This window comes from Miniopterus natalensis, chromosome 1, assembly GCF_054644295.1.
Source record: "Miniopterus natalensis isolate mMinNat1 chromosome 1, mMinNat1.hap1, whole genome shotgun sequence".
NCBI classification, from domain to species: Eukaryota; Metazoa; Chordata; class Mammalia; order Chiroptera; family Miniopteridae; genus Miniopterus; species Miniopterus natalensis.
The window spans coordinates 125,215,861-125,236,606 of record NC_142081.1 but is presented as its reverse complement, the minus strand read 5'-3'; the positions used below and the strand labels follow the sequence as shown (position 1 = coordinate 125,236,606).

Genomic DNA, 20,746 nt, shown 5'->3' with positions numbered 1-20,746 from the left:
ACATACTGATTTTTAGAGGGGGTGGGGGAGAAACACTGATTGAGAAATATTAATTGGTTGCCTCCTGCACTCACCCCAACCAGGGCCAGGATCGAACCTGCAACCCAGGGTCGTGCCCTTGACCAGGAATCAAACCTGCGACCCTTCTGTGCTTGGGCTGCCGCTCTAACCACTGAGCAACACTGGCCAGGGCCACCTATAACTTTTAACTCCCCCAAAACAACTACTAATAGTCTAACTGAAGCCTTACCAATAACAGTCGATTAACACATATTTTGCATGTTATATGTATTATGTATATTATACATATTGTATTCTTACAATAAAGCTAGAGAAAAGTGTTAAGAAAATCACAAGGAAAATACAGTTACAGTATTTATTGGAAAAAATCTGCATATAAGTGGACCCACACAGTTTAAACCTGTGTTGTTCAAGGGTCAACTATACTTGTTTGTAATGAACGGATTTCAGTCTCAGAGGTTTTCTTAAATTCTAAGAAAACTACCCTTTTTCTTTCTTCTTTCACAGGATAAACCCTCTTTCCCACTGCTTAGGAAAAGCCACGCTACCCTAGATCAGTCCTGCTGGTTAATTTTTTGACATGCAAAAGAAACAGACTCCAATATGTGAAATCCTGGCTTCTAGCACTCAGTTGTCCCAAATGTTGGCTTTACTTATTTTTCTATTGATTCAGCCCTTATTTTAGGGTAGGTATATAATATTACCGTACACACAATGTTGCAATATATATTTCCCCATTTGTCATCCTTTCTTTTAATAAGTTTTTAGTGATTTCACTTATTTCTGAAATGCAGTTCTCTGTATGTCTGTAATTGCCTCAAGCCTCATGCTTCAGACATAGATATTATTTTTTCATTATAAAAGGATCTTCCCCGGTCCTAAGGTCTCCCTCCATATTTCTTTTTTTCCTTGCCAGTGAGGGAGAAATAAGACTTTTAGCTAAGTCTTTCTTAAAACTTCAAGAAAGCTAGCTGGCACTGGCCACTTGAGTGCAGTTCCTGCTGCTCTGCTAAGCATGCTAAGCAGGCCCAGGCACATTTTTAGGAAACAAAGACAGTAGAAACCAAAACGGGGAAAGGGGAAAGACATCTACTCCGCCAGAGAGGAGACGTCTATATTGATCCCCCATGAGAAAGCCAGATGGAGCTCTTCAGCCTCCTTTCTGTAACGGGTCACTGATGGTAAAGAACCCTGTCCCCTGACCTCAGTCCCTCCCTCTGTGGTCCTCTGGTAGAATCAGAATTTGAACTCAACGGTCTGGCCCCAAAGACTACTTTCTTACTCAGTTTGCTATGCTGCTTCTCATGGGCAACAAAATGTAAGCGCAGAGTTCAAGTAACGTGCCCAAGTGAGCGCAAAGCTCTGAGGTCTGCACCGCCCACTTCCAGCTCTCGTGCTGGCAGACATGGAAACAAGCTGCTTCTCAGTGGGCAACTTCTGCCTCACGCTGTGGAGGGACAGTTCTGCAGATTTCAACTACTACAGTGTAAAGACCACTCCTCACCCCCCCTCCCCAACCCACATAAGTACTCTCTGGATCTGTCCTATCACAACCAGAAAAACGAAGCAATCTGCAAAACCAGATAGGAGGTGTGCTGACGTTAACGGAACGCAGCTTGTTCTCAGCACCAGAGGAGAGAGGCTACATCTCTTTCTGGAAGTGGGTGGAATGATTAAGTAAAAGAAAATGGAGCTCAGCAACCTGTTGTGTCTGAAGCAGGTCCACAGCCAGGCCATGGTGAGCACATGGGCATCTTTCTGGGGAAAGGCCACACCTCTGAAAAGATTCTCATGAGCCTTGTCTCAAAAAGATTAGGAAGTAGTGTTTAGGGCAGAGCCATGGCAATTGATATTTATCAAGAATCTCTGTCTTTGAAATGTGTTTGTGTCACTGTAAGTTACAAGCTATATTCTGACAGATACATGAGTGCATTGTGGTCCTATTTATTAAAAATAGTGGAGATTATTGGAGCTCCACCATCACATAAAAAATATCAACACAGTTTTTTGTTAAAAACCAACAGAAAATGTATGTAACATAACATTACAGATAAAGAGCTAATTTCTTAATATATAATGAGCTCTTTAAAACTGAGGCGGGGGGAAGACCAAACACCCATCAGAAAATGGGCAAAAGACATGAATTGACAATTCACAAAAATTAAAGATGTAAAAATGGCTAAGCACCTCAAAAGATGTTCAACTTCACCCAGAAAGGAGAAATGGAAATTAAAATTCCACTGCACTACCATTTCTCATCTATCATCAGACTGGTAAAAATTTTAGTCTTATGACACATTCCCTGAGGCTGAGGGGAAACAGGCAAGAGGGACTCACCAGCTGCTGGTGGGAACACATAATGGTATAATCCTTATGGAGGCATCTTTAACAAAACATCTACAATTATCTTAAAATATACCTTGAAGGTACACCTCTAGCAATACAAAAACACATTTACTCAAGGTTAGTCGTTGTAGTAGTATTTGTAATCATGAACTACTAGAAACCTAAATGCCTGAGTGGCTGAGTAAACCATGGTATGTCCGCACAATGGGATCCAAAGTAGCTGTTTAAAAAATGAAGACAATTCTACAAATCAGCATGGAATTATTTCCATAATATACTGTTAGTTGAAGAAAGCAAGGTGCAAAAGTAAAACAAACCAACAAAACATAATATAGCATACTGCTTTTTGTTGTAAGAAAGAAGGGGAAATACCGTACATGCGTCTACTCACGCGTGTAAGGAGAGCCGTAAACCAATGAGGCTGGTTTCTTATGGGGGTGGGAACGGGAGGGGAGGAGAGGGCAGCTCACCTTTTTGTACAGTTCTGACTTTTGGAGCTACATTAATGTTTCACGCCCCAAACAACAATAATCTCAAAATAAAAAACCAAAATCAGTAAGAATGGGAGGGAACCCTTAACACGGAAGAAAAAAACACCTAACTATATTGCAAATAATAACATAACCACACTGAAACGGGAGAAAGGTAACTTTTGAACACAGAACTCTGACTATATTATCCACAGGCTAAAGATAGAAGCAACTGTAAACAAATGCTAAACTCTAGCTACTAAGTTTGTTTTTCAGAGATGTGAGTTACCAATTTTTAAACACCCCTGGTATATCCTAGGATTGAGTGAATAAGTATATTGTGGAGAATGGGAGCCAGGTTTCTTGCTGGGGATGCGCGTTACAAATATGGAAAGAGAATGCTGGAATAAATCATGAATCCGTGGTGTTCGATGGATTTGGAGCAAGCAGTATGATGATACCTCATGGTTTTGAACCAATACAGATGAATGCAGAAGGACAGATATACATATACCCATATACATGGGTCATACAGACATGTATTTCCTAGCTGTCAATTTAGAGTTCCACAAACATATCTAGTGCCCACATCTTCGTTTCTAAATACCATTTTCCAGCAAAAGGAACCAGGGATCCTGGAGAATGATGGGTCCCAGTGCTGGAAGGACAGATGAGCCTCCCAGAAACGAGGGAAGTGCTGAAAGAATAATAGGGAAAGCCAGGTTGAAGGGCCTTCCCTTGCCCACTGGCCAAGTATGGGGCAATTGAGCATTAAAATAAATAACAATAAAGGATTATAATCCAAAGAATAAAATAAGAACCCAAGAGTCCATATAGACAAAAATCTTCCTTAAAATACTAACTCAGCTCTAGAAATGTGATGTAGGGGAATGGAATTATTCATTTGTCAACCAGCATAGTAGTAACTGCCTCAGGAAAGGATTATAAATAGACTAAAACCAGAGATTGGAAGTTTGAACTTGAAAGTAAAGACACCTGGCAGGCACCACCGCAACCAGGTGACCAAAGTCAACATCACTAGTAGGAGGAAAAAAGAACTGCTCTGGAACAAGAGAGACCGCAGATTCATGACAGCTAAATGCAACATGAGACCGGGGATTGGATCTTGGACCAGGAAAAAAATGTTTCCATTTGTTGTAACAGCATTAGAACAACTGGCAAAATCCAATAAGGTCTATCTGTAGACTGGATAACAGTATCATAATGAAAAAACAGTGTTCTGCAAATATTACTCCCATACAATTGTGGCAGAACTCTGTATCTTTGAAAACTAAATAGGGAAATAGCTCATTGACTCCAGGACACTCAGAAAAAAGAGGAAAAATGAACGAATACAGGAATACCATACCCAGTTCTCTGTTCAAATCCCAGCTCAGCCACTGTAAGACAAGTAACACTGGATGGGAACCAGACGTCTCAGATCTCACTCCCCTCAGATCGTCTGGAGAACAAGCCAGCCTTCACTGGTAGGCTACAGAATGCATTTGGCATGACTGTGTACATAAGTAGCCAACCATCTGAGATTACTTCTAGTTTAGTATCAATCAGTGCGACAAAACAATCCCCGACAGCCCTCTCTTAAATACTATTTCCACTAAAAATACAATGAATGGTTAAAAATGGGGAAAAAATGGTGTCCTTGGTAGAATGAATTATAAGCTGCTACATTTCCTTCAAATTCCATAACATCATGGAATTCCATTAGTTCTTCTGTAATAATCCTGATGTTTAAACTCTCTTTATCCCCTCTTTTTGGCATCCCTAATTTGCTTTGCATGCACTGTTTTGGAGTCCACATATATTTGCATTTTAAATACCAGGGCTATATAAAAATGGCAATTTTGAAAACATCTAACACCTCTGGAATATTTCTACCCACAGGCACTTACATATAGAAACTTATGCAGAGGGCCACACTGATTTTGCTTTATTATTCTAATACGCTAGAATTTAGGAATAAATCCCATGAAAGTGGGTGGTTCTGGAGTGATGCCAGCATGCCTCCTAGTGGACAGCATAAGACATTTCATTTTTAATGGGGTGGAGCTGGGTTAATACTTAGACCCACTGCCTGCTTGCTGGCCTGTGAACAAGGTGCCCTTTACACACCGGTACACGTGCCGTAACGTCCTGGCTCCTAAGCAGAGGACAGTGACCACAAGCCTTTCTTGGATGGCACAGGCCCATCTCTTTGGCCCTCTGCTAGGATTCGATCACTGAGGGCATTAGTTTGTATTCTGGCTGCAAGTGGTGCTGCTGCCATGTGCCTATGGGGTGTCTGTTTGGTGTGGACAATGATTCTCAGTGTTTCTAGTTCCAACAGCCCCTCTACCTGGCACTGCTTCTAACTGCAGGCTCAAGCTTGTGAAATCATCAGCGAGTTTCACTGAACACACCAGGGAGCCTTATAAGGATGGATCTTGACCTTCACAGGAACTTTGGCCATCAAGGGCGTGATCAATTAATGGAATAGCTCTCTGGCACCCATTTTAAATAGGTTATTCTTTTAGTTGGCATTTGTGTCTATCATATTTTCATCCATCTCTCTCTTTAAAAAAAACTTGCAATTTCTTGGAAATAAAAATAGACCTTTTACTGAAAAGTGGCTGAAATCGTGACCAGCATGTTCTACATAATTCACATTCCTTAGGGTTTCATTAGGTCTTTTTTCAGAAGAAAATGTCCTCATTCTTTTCTGGCTCACAATTATCCACTTCTTGACACTTCAAAATAGAGACACTATTGGCAAGGGACTTTTTTACCTGAGAGGCTCGAGGAAAAGCTCTTTACCTGTAATTATGTTAAGAGTGTGTCATGACAGCAATTGACACTTGCCCTTACAGGTTTTCTTTCTTGTTGCTTTAATTACAAGGCACTATTCCTGCCCAGGTTTCATCTGTTACACCTGTTGGGTGGAGACACGTTACAGGGATAATTCTATGGAAAGAACTCTCATTTATGGGCTAGCACTGGATACTACACATTTGTAGCCTACAGATTAGGCATAATGCTAACTGAGCTTTTAAAAAAGCAAAGTATGTGGAGGGAAGGCCAGGGAGAATGCTAAGTAAAGAAAAAGTTATGGTTTGCACTTAATTTATATCCTGAAGAAAAATGGCTTATATTTCACGTAAAAATAATGGGAGGACCTACTACTCTTAAAAAAGGACACAGAACACTACTACAATCTAGTACTACAGTTAGACATTTTCTCCTGGGTAAATATTTAAGAACACAGCACTTCCTAACTTTTTAAAGGTACAATGTCAGAAATAGTGTGTGGGACAACAGTCATGAGAATTATTCATAAGCTGTCGTAAAGGTAACATAGTTTGGAAATTAGATTTAGTGAGTAAAGCTTATTTTGATTAAACTCTTGGGAGGAGATAAAAAGTGAATGTCTGCGTAGCAGAAGACAGAAATACGAAAACCACAGCACGAGTTCTCCACTGTGTGAGGATTGATTCTTTTTCTCAATGACCTCTTGGGGTTTTGGGTACTATTTTAAGGTTCTCCAGTGAATTTTTTTTCTAGGAGAATTAGCTCCCAAGAAAGAGCTATGAGGCTTTTTTTATTTAAACTTGAAAAAAGACAGAACGTACATACTGCTTTACAACTGTTGGCTATCAGACTTGCAGTCTTCTTGAAGGTCTTTTCAAGGTAGTGTGCAAATCTTTCGTTTTCATTCTCTTTTGACCCTAGCTGAAGAAATTCACCTATAAAGAAGGAAAGGGGTCATTTGAGACATGGTTTTATTGCCTGGCTAAGTACTAAGATGAAACAAAAAAAGAAGAGAAGTCAGAATTAACCTACCACGCACCAGGTCTTCAATAACTTGGGTTAAAATAGATACAACAGTTGTATTTCCAATTCGTGCCAGAGCTATAGATGCTGCAGAAAGAATTAAATCTCCTGCAAGGACAGCCTAGAAAACAAAAAGAAAAATCCTTTCAGAGAAGTGTCAGAGTGATGGCACCAACAATGAAGCTGACTTCTCAGAAGATACAAACAGAATGCGAGGAAGGGGTGATCTTAGGTGTAAGTTTTCCCCTTCCTCTTGCTCAGCAGGATTTTGTAAAAATCCATCCAAACAGTGTGCAGATTTGGCACACTGTTTGGATGGATTGGTTCTCAGAGCTTACCCAGTCTAGCTTTCCACTTCAGAGCTGAGGAAATGATGCCAGCAGATGGAAAGTATCTCACCCTCTAGCTTCATGCCCGGGCCCCAAGAGCAGCTGCCTTCACATTAATTATGCTGGACCATTCGCTCTTCCCTCAAACCGTGTTCTTGTGCCTTTGCACTTACGGCTGCTTCTGCCCTCAAAGTCCTTCCGCTTCTTCATCGTGCACTCTTTTGTGTAATTAGCTCAGATGGCACCTCCAGGAAGTCTCCTCAGGTCCCTCAGTCCGATCAGATGCCTCTTCTGTGGGAGCACAGCACCCCTCGCACAATGCTGTCTGTGCACTTTTCCTCAATCAGTGATTTTCTATTTACTGAACTCCTTGAGAGCTCAGACTGGAAATTATCCCAGCTAGGACTTAGCCTACCCCAGCGCAGGGCACAATACATGATTTTCTCAATGAAAACTAAACCAAGGAATCCGGGCTCCAAGTTGAATGCTCCCTGCACTATATTACACTGCCCCTCATTCCTACACAAAATATTTTTTCACTGAATATTAGATAATATTTTTCCAATCTTCTTTAGATTGTGAGTAGATGCCCATACTGTATTTGCAACTAATCATAAATTAGATATAATTGAATTATACGCTATAATCAAATACACTGACTTGCACACTGAAAGATATGCCTAAGAGTTTGTAACTAGTTTTAAGTGTTCACTGAAATTTTAATTCATAGAATTTTCAACAAGCCACATTTAAAGCATTTATTGTCTTTCGATTCTCTAGTACCTAAAATTAGTGCCTGGCCGGTGTGGCTCAGCAGTTGAGCATCAACCTATGATCCAGGAGACTGAGGTTCGATTCCCAATCAAGGTACATGCCTAGGTTGCAGGCTCGATTCCCAGCAGGGAGAGTGCAGGAAGCAGCCGATCAATGACTCTCTCATCATTGATGTTTCCATCTCTCTCCCCCCTCCCTTCCTCTCTGAAATCAATAAAAATATATTTAAAAACATAAATAATTAGTGATGTTCAAAGTTTACTAATTAATCGTCATTTTCTATAACATGACATCTTGATATAAGTATACATATATGAAGCCATTTTATAACTATGACATATATGTACACATGTAGATCCATCCATCTATATATACTACATCATTAGCAGCGGAGGGCTCAGATCTCTAGGCTTTTACCTCTTTCCTCTCCTGGCCCTGGGGATCCTAGAGGCCAAAAGTTAGAGTATATGAAACCAAAGCTGCTAGACAGGGGCTGGCTGGGGTGACAGGTTAAAGGAAGGCAGGGCTGGGAACCCAGGCAGGGAATGGGGGCTTATGGAGGAGGCGCTGTGTGAATGTTTTTTGGTTTTTTTTAATCCTCGCCTGAGGATATTTTTCCCATTGCTTTTTAGAGAGAGTGGCAAGGGGGTGAGAGAGAGAGAGAAACATCAATGTGAGAGAGACACATAGATTGGTTGCCTCCCACACATGACCCAACGGTGCCTGGATGGAACCTGCAACCCAGGTACATGTCCTTGGCCAGAATCGAACCTGGGACCCTTCAGTCCATGGGCCGGTGCTCTAACCACTGAGCCAATCCGGCTAGGGAGTGTGGTTTTTTATTTTACCAATACCATAGTAGTTTCGATTGAGAGGCAGAAAAGGGGAGGAGGCTGGCATACCTGCCTTGTGTGAGGCAGACCAGTCTCACAGCTCAAGGGGGCAGATGACAACAGGAACCACATTCTTTCACCAACACTCAGAAAGAGGCCCCCAAAGTGGAGGCAGTCACAGAGGGAACTGGCCAAGGAAAAGGCCTTAATTTGTACCCTTACTCCTCCGCCCTGACCAAGAGCTTGAGGGCGGCTCTAGGACAGGCCTGAGCACTGGCAGCTGACTGCAGGGACACATCATAAAATCACCCATGTCCTTTGCAAAACAACACTCTACCCTCTCGCTCTCTTTTTTTTTTGTTGTTAATCCTCACCAGAGGGTATTTTCTCCATTGCTTTTTATTTATTTATTTTATTTTTAAAAAATATATCTTTATTGATTTCAGAGAGAGGAAAGGAGAGGGAGAGAGAGAGATAGGAGCATCAATGATGAGAGAGTCATTGATCGGCTGCCTCCTGCATGCCCCCGACTGGGGATCGTGCCCACTACCTGAGCATGTGCCCTGACTGGGAATCGAACCCCGATTGCCTGGATCCTAGGTCGAAGCTCAACTGCTGAGCTATGCCTGGCCAGGCTCCATTGCTTTTTAGAGAGTAGAAGGGAGGGAGGAAAAGGGAGAGAGAGAAAAACATCAATATGAGAGAGACATGGATTGGTTGCCTCCTGCATGCGCCCCAACCAAGATCAAACTGCAACCCAGGTACGTGCCCTTAACTGGGAATGAACCTGTGACACCTGGGTGTGTGGCTGACACTCTAACCATTGAGCCACACCGGCCAGGGCTACCTTCTCTTTACCACTGTTCTGATGTATGGAATTCTGTCCCAAAATCTTTTAACCTAAAATTTGAAATAAAAACCTTACAAATGAAACTGCAGGACTCAATTACACAAAGGAGTCAAGAACATTAAAGCAAAACTAGCATGTGAAGATAACGATGAACATATGTTTCTTCTCTTAATAGGGGCAATTAGAGAACAGCAGGAGCCAAACACCATTATATGTGAGCGATGGGAAGGTGAGGAGGGGAAACCTTTCATTTCACATCAGTGTTTGGTTTGCGCTCCAATGGGCAGGGCGGCAGTGGTGTGTGTGGTGGGAGATGGCTGCTCCCAAAAGGCCTGCCCATCGTCACTTTTATTCAACTGCATTCTCATTCTTCAGCCAGTGACTTAAACATCCTCAAACAAAATCCCCCATTTTGCATAGTTCCTTCAAGAATGCTAATAAAGTAATACAGAAATATGCTTTCAAATATACATATACGGACCAATTCCAATTATAGAGCCTCTAGGTAGAATTTTCACTACAAAAGAGTACCATTGCTATATATTTTTTAATTTTGTCCTTTTAAAAGTTTTATTAAGTTTTTAAAAAGTTTTATGACACTCTTACAGATGGCAGTTAATAAGTGGTTAAGGAATTAAACTGAATCTGAGTAATCTGAGTCCAAAAGTAAAACGTATGATTCCTCATGCAATAAGCTTTTTAGATAACTACAGAAATCACTTTCCTTATAATCAAAAGGAATTCTATAGAAAACTGAGAATAACCAGAAATATTTATTTTTCTCTGGCATGATCATCAAATATCTGTATAAGATAAGACATGAATACTATTCTGAAAGTTGGAAGACCACATTTGAGGAAGCATGATTTTTTAATGAGACAAATCTGAAAAATAAATGCAATCCAAAGAACATGTGATTTGATAAGAAAGATTTAAAAACAAAAACTGTACCTTCTTTTCACCCCAGATCTTATTAACTGTGTGTTTTCCTCTCCGAGAACTGGCGTCATCAATAACATCGTCGTGAACCAGACTGGCAGTGTGGATCATTTCTGCGATTAAGGCTATGGAGCGCTGGCTGGCTTGCACATCTCTAGTTAACAGAAAGTAACGCTTTTTAACAGAGATGCCGCCTATAACCTTCTCAGCAATCATCTTGTGAAAACTGGACATCAGATCTAGGACAAAGAATTTTATTTCTCTAAGAGAAACTGTAGAAAAACTTTGGCTTCCCTACAGAGACATTTCTACCACTTGGGGAACATTTGTTTTATGCCAAGATGATGCATTAAGAAGCAGAATTTGTGTGATTCACAACCAAAAGAGGAGGAACGTGGCAAAAACCTGGCCATCAGGCTGAAGAATCATCTCTCTGTCTCATACAGTGGTCTCGGTCAGCTGACCACGTTTACAATTAGGTTACAATTAAATTTCAGGAGTGGAGGGGGAAGATAGGTGAGAAGTATCCCAAAAAAGTGTATTAGAGAACCACAGTTACGATGTTCAAAGCTTTTAATACTGTCTTAAATGTTTAGTAAGACGACCTCAATAACTAAGATAGAATTTTTGTAAAACTGTTCTTCTGATTTGTATTTAAACTTTACATTAGAAATTTCTACTTTTATTTCCCAGATTTAATACAAACTATAAGATAAATACTCCCAAGAAGATACACAGATGTTGAGTTTTACAGTTAGAAGGGAATGCCCCCAAATTTCCTTTTAATCATCATTATCACCATCACCATCACCATCACCATCTATGAGGATTTTTAAAAACTGAGTGAATTTCAAGAAAATCAGCCCGGCCGGGCGTGGCTCAGCGGTTGCGTGGCTCAGCGGTTGCGTGGCTCAGCGGTTGCGTGTCGACTTAGGATCCAGGCAATCAGGGTTCGATCCCCGGTCAGGGCATATGCCCGGGTAGTGGGCTCGATCAATGACTCTCTCATCATTGATGTTTCTCTCTCTCTCCCCCCCTCTCCTTTCCTCTCTCTGAAATCAATAAACATATATTTTTAAAGAAAAATTTTTAAATTTCAAGAAAATCAAACTGGGGAAACAGTCAACTGAATTTTTAGGACCTAAAACACATGCCTGACTTAAACACATGTTAACCAAATGTTTCACTTATCACAATAGCTTACTTTTCAAATATCATCAAGTTATCTCTTAGAGGGGAGAAAAGTGAGAGAGATACTAAAATATGACTTTTTCTTGAAAAGCCTGATCTTGAACATCTGTAAAAGATAGAGCTCATTGTGATTCCTCAGACCTGGCAGAAAACAACAAAAAATGAAGTGTAGCAACATTAAAGATGCTGGAATTTAACTGCAAACACTAAATCAGCATGAGAATATCTTCTGATCTTGCTTTAAATGTAACTTGATAATACGATGTCTCACCAGCTCCTCTGACCTAAAATTTTAGAACTAAATCTCAGAGCCTTTCCAATGCTTATAGCCCAGAAATCAACTGTAAAGTGCTGCTCATTATTTATTAATATGTCACAACCATAACAGTTCTAAATACTTCCAGATCACAATACATTCTTTCAAGAGGGAAAAAGTAAAGCAATGGAGGGTAGGGACAAGTCATCCTATAAAGCCACTTTCTTAAATGAGAAAATAGAGGTTCAGATGGCTTCTACGAGCTGTTCTGAGTCCCTCAATAGCAGGAAGCTTGGACCTTAAGTATTTTTCAGGTAAATTTATTGAGCCCTTTCTTATTTGAGTTTAATGCACAGGAAAATATATAGACTTTTAAAGTTGTTTAGAATGTTTTCTCAGCTGGATTTCCAATAAAATATACACTCCCTACTGGTTAGTAGTGGAACTTATCTTAAAAAAAAACTGTTAAGGCCTCTAGCCTTGCTCATGCATTCATAAGTTGGGTAGCAGTTCCATTACCACAAACTGTCAGCAGACAGGGATTCCTCCTGGGAACTTGCTCACTGACACTAGAGTTTTTGTGAAGATATTAAAACAACAAAGATTTCTTAAAATATTTTAAAATTTTATAGATGCTATAAGTATATGAAAATGCCATTTTGCATGGCTAAATTCTCAACAGATGAAATCAAGATTCTTGCTTAGAATGTTATTTGGCATAGAACAAACATGACATTTTAGCTGCTTTATAATTTTATTGGACGTATTTTTTCCTATACAATTAGGTTTTAATGTGTGTCAGCTTTTATCTGGAAAATACTGCCATGCTTATGCATAGCACAAGCAGAACGGTGGGGCAGATAACGCAAATTTACAGACTAAAGAGAAGTCTGAAACTATCTGTAAGACGAAATCTCCAAAGCGCCAAACTGAGTCATGCCTTCAAGAAGCCGGGCACCATTTCTGCTTCCTGCAGTGAAGTGGTTGCCACACTCCCCCAGCTGCTTGGAGAGGTGCTAAGGAAACCAGACAGGCGAGACAGCATGAGAGGCAGCCCCGAGTCTGGAGTGTGGCTATGTCCTCTGAACATCACACCTGCAAGAGTGTGTATGATTCACATCCTCAGGACACTTGTTCTCCCTTCATTAGATTTAAAACAAAATTCTTATAATGAATAATTTTAAGCATAGACAAAAACAGATGCAATAATATGAACTCCCACATACTCCATCCAGCTTACATGTGATTCAAAAAAAAATACTTTCTCCCCCCATTCATACTAATACATAATGTGAAGTCTGCAATAAATTTCAAGTAAACCCCCAGTGAGGAAAAACTGTCTATAAAAAGAAAATCAAACCTTGGCAATGTATTATGTTGGTTTGGAACAAAGGAGGGAAGCAAATAAATTAAAATAGTAAATCTGGTTTCACTTTAACAATAGAGACAGGGCTTCCATTCCCAAATCTAGAGGTTTTACACAAACAGAGTTCTCAAGTGGTATACAAAAGGCTCTAATTCTACTTCAAAATGTTCTTCTGTTTGTTTCTCCTGACAGTTCTAAAAATAAGTGTTTCACTTTGCTTGTTAGAACTCTGACAAGCTCAGTGTTTCTTCAGTATCTATCCCTGGTCCACCATATCAGAATCAAAACTCTTTAAAATGCAGATGGAGGCCTCAGACACAATGAGTCAGAATCTCTAATGGGGGGGCTCAGGAACCTGCATTTTTAAAAAGCATGCCAGGTGATTCTGATGTACTTTTGGGGAACACAGCTCTGTCTAGGAGTATTCATCTAATTTACTGTAAGCCAAATGGAAGCTTTTCTTAAGAAGGGTTTTGGTACAGGCTCAGCCTTTGCTGACCCACTGCTGCACCACCTATAAACTGTGGGAAGTGGAATGAGAGTCTGTCCTATCCTAAAGGTGGCCTGAAGCTTGGGGAGTCAGTTCAGAGGGCTTGGCTAAGGACCTCCAAAAAGTCTCTTCACAGCCTGAGGGCAGAGAGGCTGGCCTGCTTTGAAAAATAATCATGGAAGGAAGACCCTTCTTTCCTCTTATCCTCTGAATCACAGAATGTGAACAGAACTACATCAGTTTGGTTCTGAAGAAACTCACTACTTAGATGCAAATAAAGTCTCTCTCTGTCTTTACACAACTCTCAAGATGTGAATCATATTTCCTAAGTCCTTGATAAAGGTATACATGTTCAAGTTCTCAGTATGCTCAACAATATATCTATATAGACTAAAACAGATTTTATCTTTATCTGCCACTGAACTGACTTGCTACAAGTCTGGGTCCTTCAACTACTGAGACTGGAATGTGTTCTTCTTTACCCTCTGGTCCGCTTGGTCAGATCCATATTGTTCTCAGTCTTTCTCAGCAAGCAAAATCACACATGGCCCAGCTCTCCAGAAGCTCTCCCCAACCCCCTTTCTTGCTTTAAGTGGCATGGAACTAACAGCTAGATATTTAGCTCAGTACGACCCTGATCCACAAGGGTCCTTAGGGAGGGACCTTAGGAAGGGGCTTGGAGAGTAATGTAGCTGGGATACTGTACTATCCAAAAGCATTCCTTCCTTATGGCTCACAGGCCAAAGCCAGACACAGGCCTCTGCCCTTGCCTTAGCAAGCCCTGCTCTGACCCCGCAGCTAAAACATTCCTGGAGAGGGCAGTCTTAAACTTACTTTTTGAACTAGCATTTGAACTAGCAATGCCTTTTCTGTGTTATATTCTCCCATGTTTTCTGCAACCAACAGTTTATATAGTTTAGTAAAGCAAGCTGAGAAAACTTTCACCTATGGGGATAACAGCTGACAAGAGGGAGCATAGTTTTTCACATTCTCTCTGAGGGTAACAAACTACTGAGTATTAATCTGAGAAATTAAAAATATAAACACATATTCTCCCTAGATGAGTTGTTCTCAACTAGGGACAGTTTTGTTCCCCCGGGAACATTTTGCAATGTCTGGAGACATTTTTGGTTACCATCAACTCTGGGGTGGGGGCACTACTGGCATCTAGTGGGTAGAGGCCAGGGGTGCCACTATATGCCACATCCTAGGTTAATGCACATGCCAACCCCACCCTGAACAAATAATGACGTGGCCCAAAATGTCAGTCATGCCAACGCCAAGAAACCCTGCTCTAGACCACATGCAATGCCCTTCAAGTCTGGTTCGGACAGCGCACTACTGCTGCTCTGCCTTCTAAGGGAATTGGAAATGGGCCTGATGATGGCTAAAAGGTCACTGCCAGAGAGTTCACTGCTTGTGCAAACTATACAGGGAGCTCTTCGAAAGCCTCAGGGTGCCTGGGAGGCACCCCTGAGCATGGTGTGCTGTGTTGGAGCTGGGAGGGTACAGCACCAGGAGACCAAAGGTGTGGTAGGCAGAGGGAAGCACTCGCTAAGAAGCAACCCTGATGGTCACTCTTACAGCAACAGCATCCTTAAATTCAGTGCTGACAGGGGCATTCTTTAAAATATTACCTGTCGAGAAAGGGGACATACTACAAATGTTCGACACTAGGGAAATGGAAAGTACATTATGGTCTACTGGAATTTCCATCAATAGATTACATGATGTAAAAATAACTATGAAGACACTCCAGCAACACGATAAAGACTTTAAAAAGCAGAACTCAAAACTATTTACATACTGTAGGACTGAATGCCAGAGGGTGGGGCAGAGGGAATGACAAAGATGGCCGCACCTGGTGATATGGGCACACCCTCTTTCCTTTTAAGATTTCCTTTGATACTAAATGTTGCAATTTTAATATTTTAAAATTTTAAATATATTCAAAACACGAAAGTTGAGGACCCACAGTCAAAATGCCTTTTTTAAGATCTCCCTTTGGCACATTTCCAGAAGTCACAGGCAGGCAGGCGCTGCGGGGGGATGGTGCCCAGAATCACGGCAAAGCTTATCACTTCATAACCACCAACCTTAGGACTAACTCCCCATGTGGACAATGATTACCTGTGTGCATACATCCTGGTAGTCTCTATTTCTGAACAAGAAAACAAAATTTGGCTTTTAGATTTCTTTCTAAAACGCTCACTTGCAGCTGAAGTTGTTCTTCCATGGACACAATAAAGGTGGGAAAGGAAGGTGCCCAGACCAGATGCCAGAGTGACTTAGTGAGTCCAAATCGGAATCTACTCATCACAATAAAGTGAATTCTTAGATGCATGGTTCTCCTTAAACAGGAAACTAAATGGTATCCCTGAGAAGGGAGACTTGCCAAATATTAAGACGACAGAGGAGTGGAAGTAGATGACTCACCGGGAGTTGTTATAATGAATGTTACACGCTCGGGCCATTAGCACCACGATAACTGGTCGAAAAGCTTTTCCTTTTCCATCAAAGTAGTATTCAGACATTTCCTTAAGTTCTGTTGGAGATATGAGTAGTTCCTGAAATAAAGTTTCTCTGTGTCAATATGGCATCATAACTGCATAGGAAGTCAACAGGATTTCTTTTACAAAGCTTGGACTTGATTTCTGTGTGTTCATTTTAACTGAGAAACTCAGCACTCAGCTAGAAAAGCTTCCTACATGGTATGGCCCCAAACCTGGCTGCCCTGCAACAGGCCACAAGCAATGCCTGGCTTGACTCCAAGCGGCCTAAGTGCTAGAGCGGGTGCTGCCACCCCCAGTGACTCCAAGAGGCAGCAGCAAGGAGAGGTGGCCTAGCCCACCAGCCCAGCGACAGCCGGAGAAAGGGGTAGGGGCTGGCTAGCAGCTTGGAAGACGGAGGGGAGGGGACAAAGACAGGGAGTTTGGGAGCCAGTGGCTGTTGGGAGCCAAGAAACAGGAGGTCAGGGCTGTCCTGGGGAGGGAGGTGAAGCTGTGTGCCAGGCAGGAAGATAAGATGGCAGCCGGGGAGAAGCAGCAGCGGTAAATTCAGAAGTGTTAAGACATGGTTTGTCTGATGGAAAGGAGCTTACAAATGAGTTGGGGAGACAAAACTTGTTTTTCTCTTTTTTTAAACTGATCTTGGGGGACAGAGAGAGAGAAACATCGATTTGTCGTTCCACTCATTTATGCATTCATTGGTTGACTCTTGTTATGTGCCCTGACCGGGGATGGAACCACAACCTTGGTGCAACCTTGGTATATTGGGATGATGCTCTAACCAACCATTCTAAAAAAGAAATATTCAGTGAATAATGCAGTCAGAACTTGAATAATGCTGTAGGTTAAATATATTATAGGCTCAAAGGAGGGAGAAAGCAGTGTGGGCTAAAAAACCCCAAACATTTCCCAGAGAAGATAAGCTTTGACTTGGGATTAAGGATAAGTAGGGTCTTGATTTGTGAAGAGGAGGAGAGCCTTCCAGGTGATAGAGGTATTTTTGTTTTATCTGTTGTGCAAGGACTTGCTAGAACAAATCACAGCTGATCCCCCAGAAGCAGTGGGAGCTAAGAATGGACCCAGAGCCCTGGCCAGTGTGGATCAGTCCTTAGAGTGTGGGCCCATGCACCAAAGGGTTGTGGGTTGGATTCTGGGTCAAGTGCATGTACCTGGGTTGCAGGTTGCAGGTTCCAGCCCGGGCGCCGGTTGGGCACATGCAGGAGGCAACCAAACAATGTGTCTCTCCCCCATCAGTGTTTTTCTCTCTCTCCCTCCCTTCCTTCCACTCTCTCTAAAAATCAATGGAAAAAATATTCTCAGGTGAGAATTAACAATAACAACAAAAAAGCACACACAAAAGTATGCTCATCCAGGTACAGGAGAAAACCATACAGAGGGTCAGTCATTAACTCACTAAGTTACCGACTCAGTGCCAAGCATGGTAATAAATGTAGAGGTTACAAAGATAAGACAGCCCCTTTGCCTACAGGAGCTCAGAGTCTAGATGGGGAGAATAAAACAGTAACTGCAATAAAAGACAATAGTGTGACGGGTGCTGTTCCTGAGGTAAGCGCAGTTACCCTGGGATCACACAGGAGGCACCTGTGGCCATTATTACAGCTCGAGCATTAGCATGACAATAACTGGTCGAAAGGCTTTTCCTTTTTCATCAAAGTAGTAGTCACACTTTTAAGCTCTGTTGGAGATAGGGGTAGTTCAGGTGAAAATATGAGTATGTGGAGATATGAGTAAGCTCAGGGTGAACGAGGGAGGGGGACGGCAAAGATGAAGGCAACAGGAATGGGGGTGGCCTAACCTAAGGTAGTGGGACTGAAGGCAAGAGACAGACTAGGGGATGTGGAGGGGGAACTAGAGGAATGAGTGGAGGATCCTTCTGGAGACCCTGGGAAAAACAGGAGAAAAGACAGCAGGGAGAAGCAGAGATTTAGATATGTTACATGTGAGATCATCATGGACACTTCATGGAGTTGCCAGCGAGCAGTTAGCTGTATGGGTTTCAAAGCAATGATTCAATCTGGAAGAGATATTATTTGGGAGTCCTAAGCATGGAAACGGGTAAACTAAGGACATAGAGGAAGGGCCTACAGAACCTCAGGCAATGGCAAAAAAATTAAAGGGGTGGGAGGAGGGGATAGAGAACCACCCAGGAAGCAGACTGAAGAATGGCCTAAGCACTAGAACAAGGAAAGTGCAGAAGCCAGGGGAGAAGGTTCATGGAGTGGGAGTGGTGAACAGTGTCCAAAGTTCAAAAAAGTCACAGGAAGATAAAAACCGAAGTGTCCATTGGATTTATCAGAAGGAAGCTATTGACCTTGGCAAAGGCAGGGTCAGGGAGAAGGCTGGAAAGAGAGACAGAGTGTGATGATGGAGTGAATGTGAAGGGGCAAAACAGAGACAGAGGTAGCGCACACTGTGACGGAAGGGCAGGGGTAGGACACCAGGTCAAGGGATGGTCCTTTAAAAGAAGGACATGAACAACTGGGGCACCTGAAAGGGACAGGAAGGAGACATGAAGAGCGAGAGTCTGCAGATAAAGGAGAACAGGCCATTGTGGGAGAAGTTCCCAAGATACTGGAGATGAAGCTTAACTAGAGGTCAAAGGACTATCCTGGAAAGGGAGAGACATTTACTTTAGTAGGCGGGCACAGGTAGCTTGTACAAGGCGACAGGGCAGGCACTGAGGGACCTCCTCCTTCAGGGTCTCTACTTGGCCTGTCAAATAGGAAGTGGTGTTGCTGTGGAAACAGCCAAGTGGGGTGGAGCCTGGAGGAGGAAAGTAGAGAACCTTGGAAGCGGAAGGAAGCTGACAAGGGGCATGTGAACATTTCTGGACGGCATTTGAGAATAACATGCAAGGTTGGGAACCACTGAAACTTTTGGGGAGAAAAGCATTTAATGATGACAGCCCTATTTGGGGCAGTCTGGCACTGACATTCGGAATTAGATAAGGGAGATGAAGGCAGGAGTCATGGAGGCTTGTTTTAATAGTTGGGGAGGTGATGGAATTCGAGAGAAAATGTTAGATAACCCACTGGACAGGGAGGTGCAACTTGCACCATTTTTCTCATGTGCCAAACGGCAACAGCTTCTTTCTGGATGGTAACCTCTTTCTTCCTCCATATTGCTCCATTGTTATTGCTCAAGAAACTTCTGAAACTTGACTTTCATATATAAAGTCTGCACTGGCTCTGTACATATCAGAAACCTGGACTGTGTTTTCATAATTCTAAAAGCTCAACATACTTCACAGCATCATCAAAACTATCTTACCTTTCTAATGTCCTCATACAAACCTTTCAAATACTTCCTACCAAGTGTAAAGGGATCAGTGTATTTCTCACCACTCCGCGCTTTACTGTAACAGAACACAGCCGATGTTGTGTGATGGAGCCTGGGACAAGCACGAATACACAAAATGTAAGTCTGAGTGTTATTTTATATCTTATAAGTAAGAACTATACACACATATGCATATACACATACATATAGTAGTCAGATGACAGAAAATTTAAGCCCAGATACTTGCTAGAAATTAAGCATGAATCCAAAAGGGTCATTATAATTTAGAAAAAACATACAGAATTCTGTTCTTGCTAAACAACAGTAGTTTACTACTGTTTATGTTTATTCTTATAACCAGGAAGTCGAGAACCCAAAAAAAATCAAAGAAAGACTAAATGATGTTTACCGTGTTCTAAGTTGAGTCTAAGTTTTATTATATTCCCATTTTTTTTTGGAAAAGGTAGAGACCATCACAGAGAGCAGATATTATAGCACTTATCCAAACAACATATTCAGTTTGTTGGACTAGCCCACCACAATGTAGAACAGAAATTTACTGGCAATATGGCTAATAATTTTGATAGCTGCAATACAAATTATAAACTTACCGTGATATACTGTACATATTTGGACAGGCAGATGTTAAACTCTTCACAAAGTAAAAATAGGACATCTATAAAATAAAAATATTAAGAAACTTGTAAGAATATTCGTGAAAAACTTGCTTATTACACTAGATAAGTAAAAACTCCCATAGAACAGACTGATAGTTGACAGAGGGGTTTGGGGTTGCAGAACTGTGTGAAAAAGGTGAAAGAACTGAGAAGTACAAATTGGTAGTTTCCAAATAGTCACAGGGATGTAAAGTACACTGATCTCAGTCAAAAGGCAGAGAAGCGATGGGGGGAGTAAAGTACAGCACAGGAAATATAGTCAATAATATTGTAATAACTATGTATGCAGTGGGTACTGGAAATATCAAGGTGAACACTTTATAAAATATATGATTGTCTAATCACTATGCTGTACATCTGAAACTAATATAAAATAATGCTGAATGTAAACTGTAATTAAAAAATAAATTTTTTTAAAAGCAAAAAAAGAATAAAAACTCCCATAATTCATAATAAATACAATCTTCAGGTTGTCCATTTATAGGTAGATTGCAAACTTTAGAAAAATATAATAGAAGCTTCCCTTCCTTATTACAAAAGCAATATTTGTCATGACAGAAAATATAAATTAA

The 20,746-nt window shown here is 41.4% G+C and overlaps 1 protein-coding gene across 2 annotated transcripts in view; it reads right to left on the bottom strand.

Annotated features, from left to right (window-relative positions):
- The window catches only part of PDSS1 (decaprenyl diphosphate synthase subunit 1), a 32,726-nt gene that overhangs the window by 10,154 nt on the left and 1,826 nt on the right, over positions 1 to 20,746 (bottom strand). For both annotated transcript variants that reach the window (XM_087825607.1, XM_087825604.1), the window contains exons 2-7: positions 20,109 to 20,173; positions 19,489 to 19,609; positions 16,127 to 16,257; positions 10,400 to 10,541; positions 6,672 to 6,783; positions 6,465 to 6,574 (exon numbers count right to left, since the gene is read on the bottom strand). In XM_087825607.1, coding sequence (XP_087681733.1) covers positions 6,465 to 6,574; positions 6,672 to 6,783; positions 10,400 to 10,541; positions 16,127 to 16,257; positions 19,489 to 19,609; positions 20,109 to 20,173 — 681 coding nt within the window. The remainder of the gene's footprint in view (positions 1 to 6,464; positions 6,575 to 6,671; positions 6,784 to 10,399; positions 10,542 to 16,126; positions 16,258 to 19,488; positions 19,610 to 20,108; positions 20,174 to 20,746) is intronic.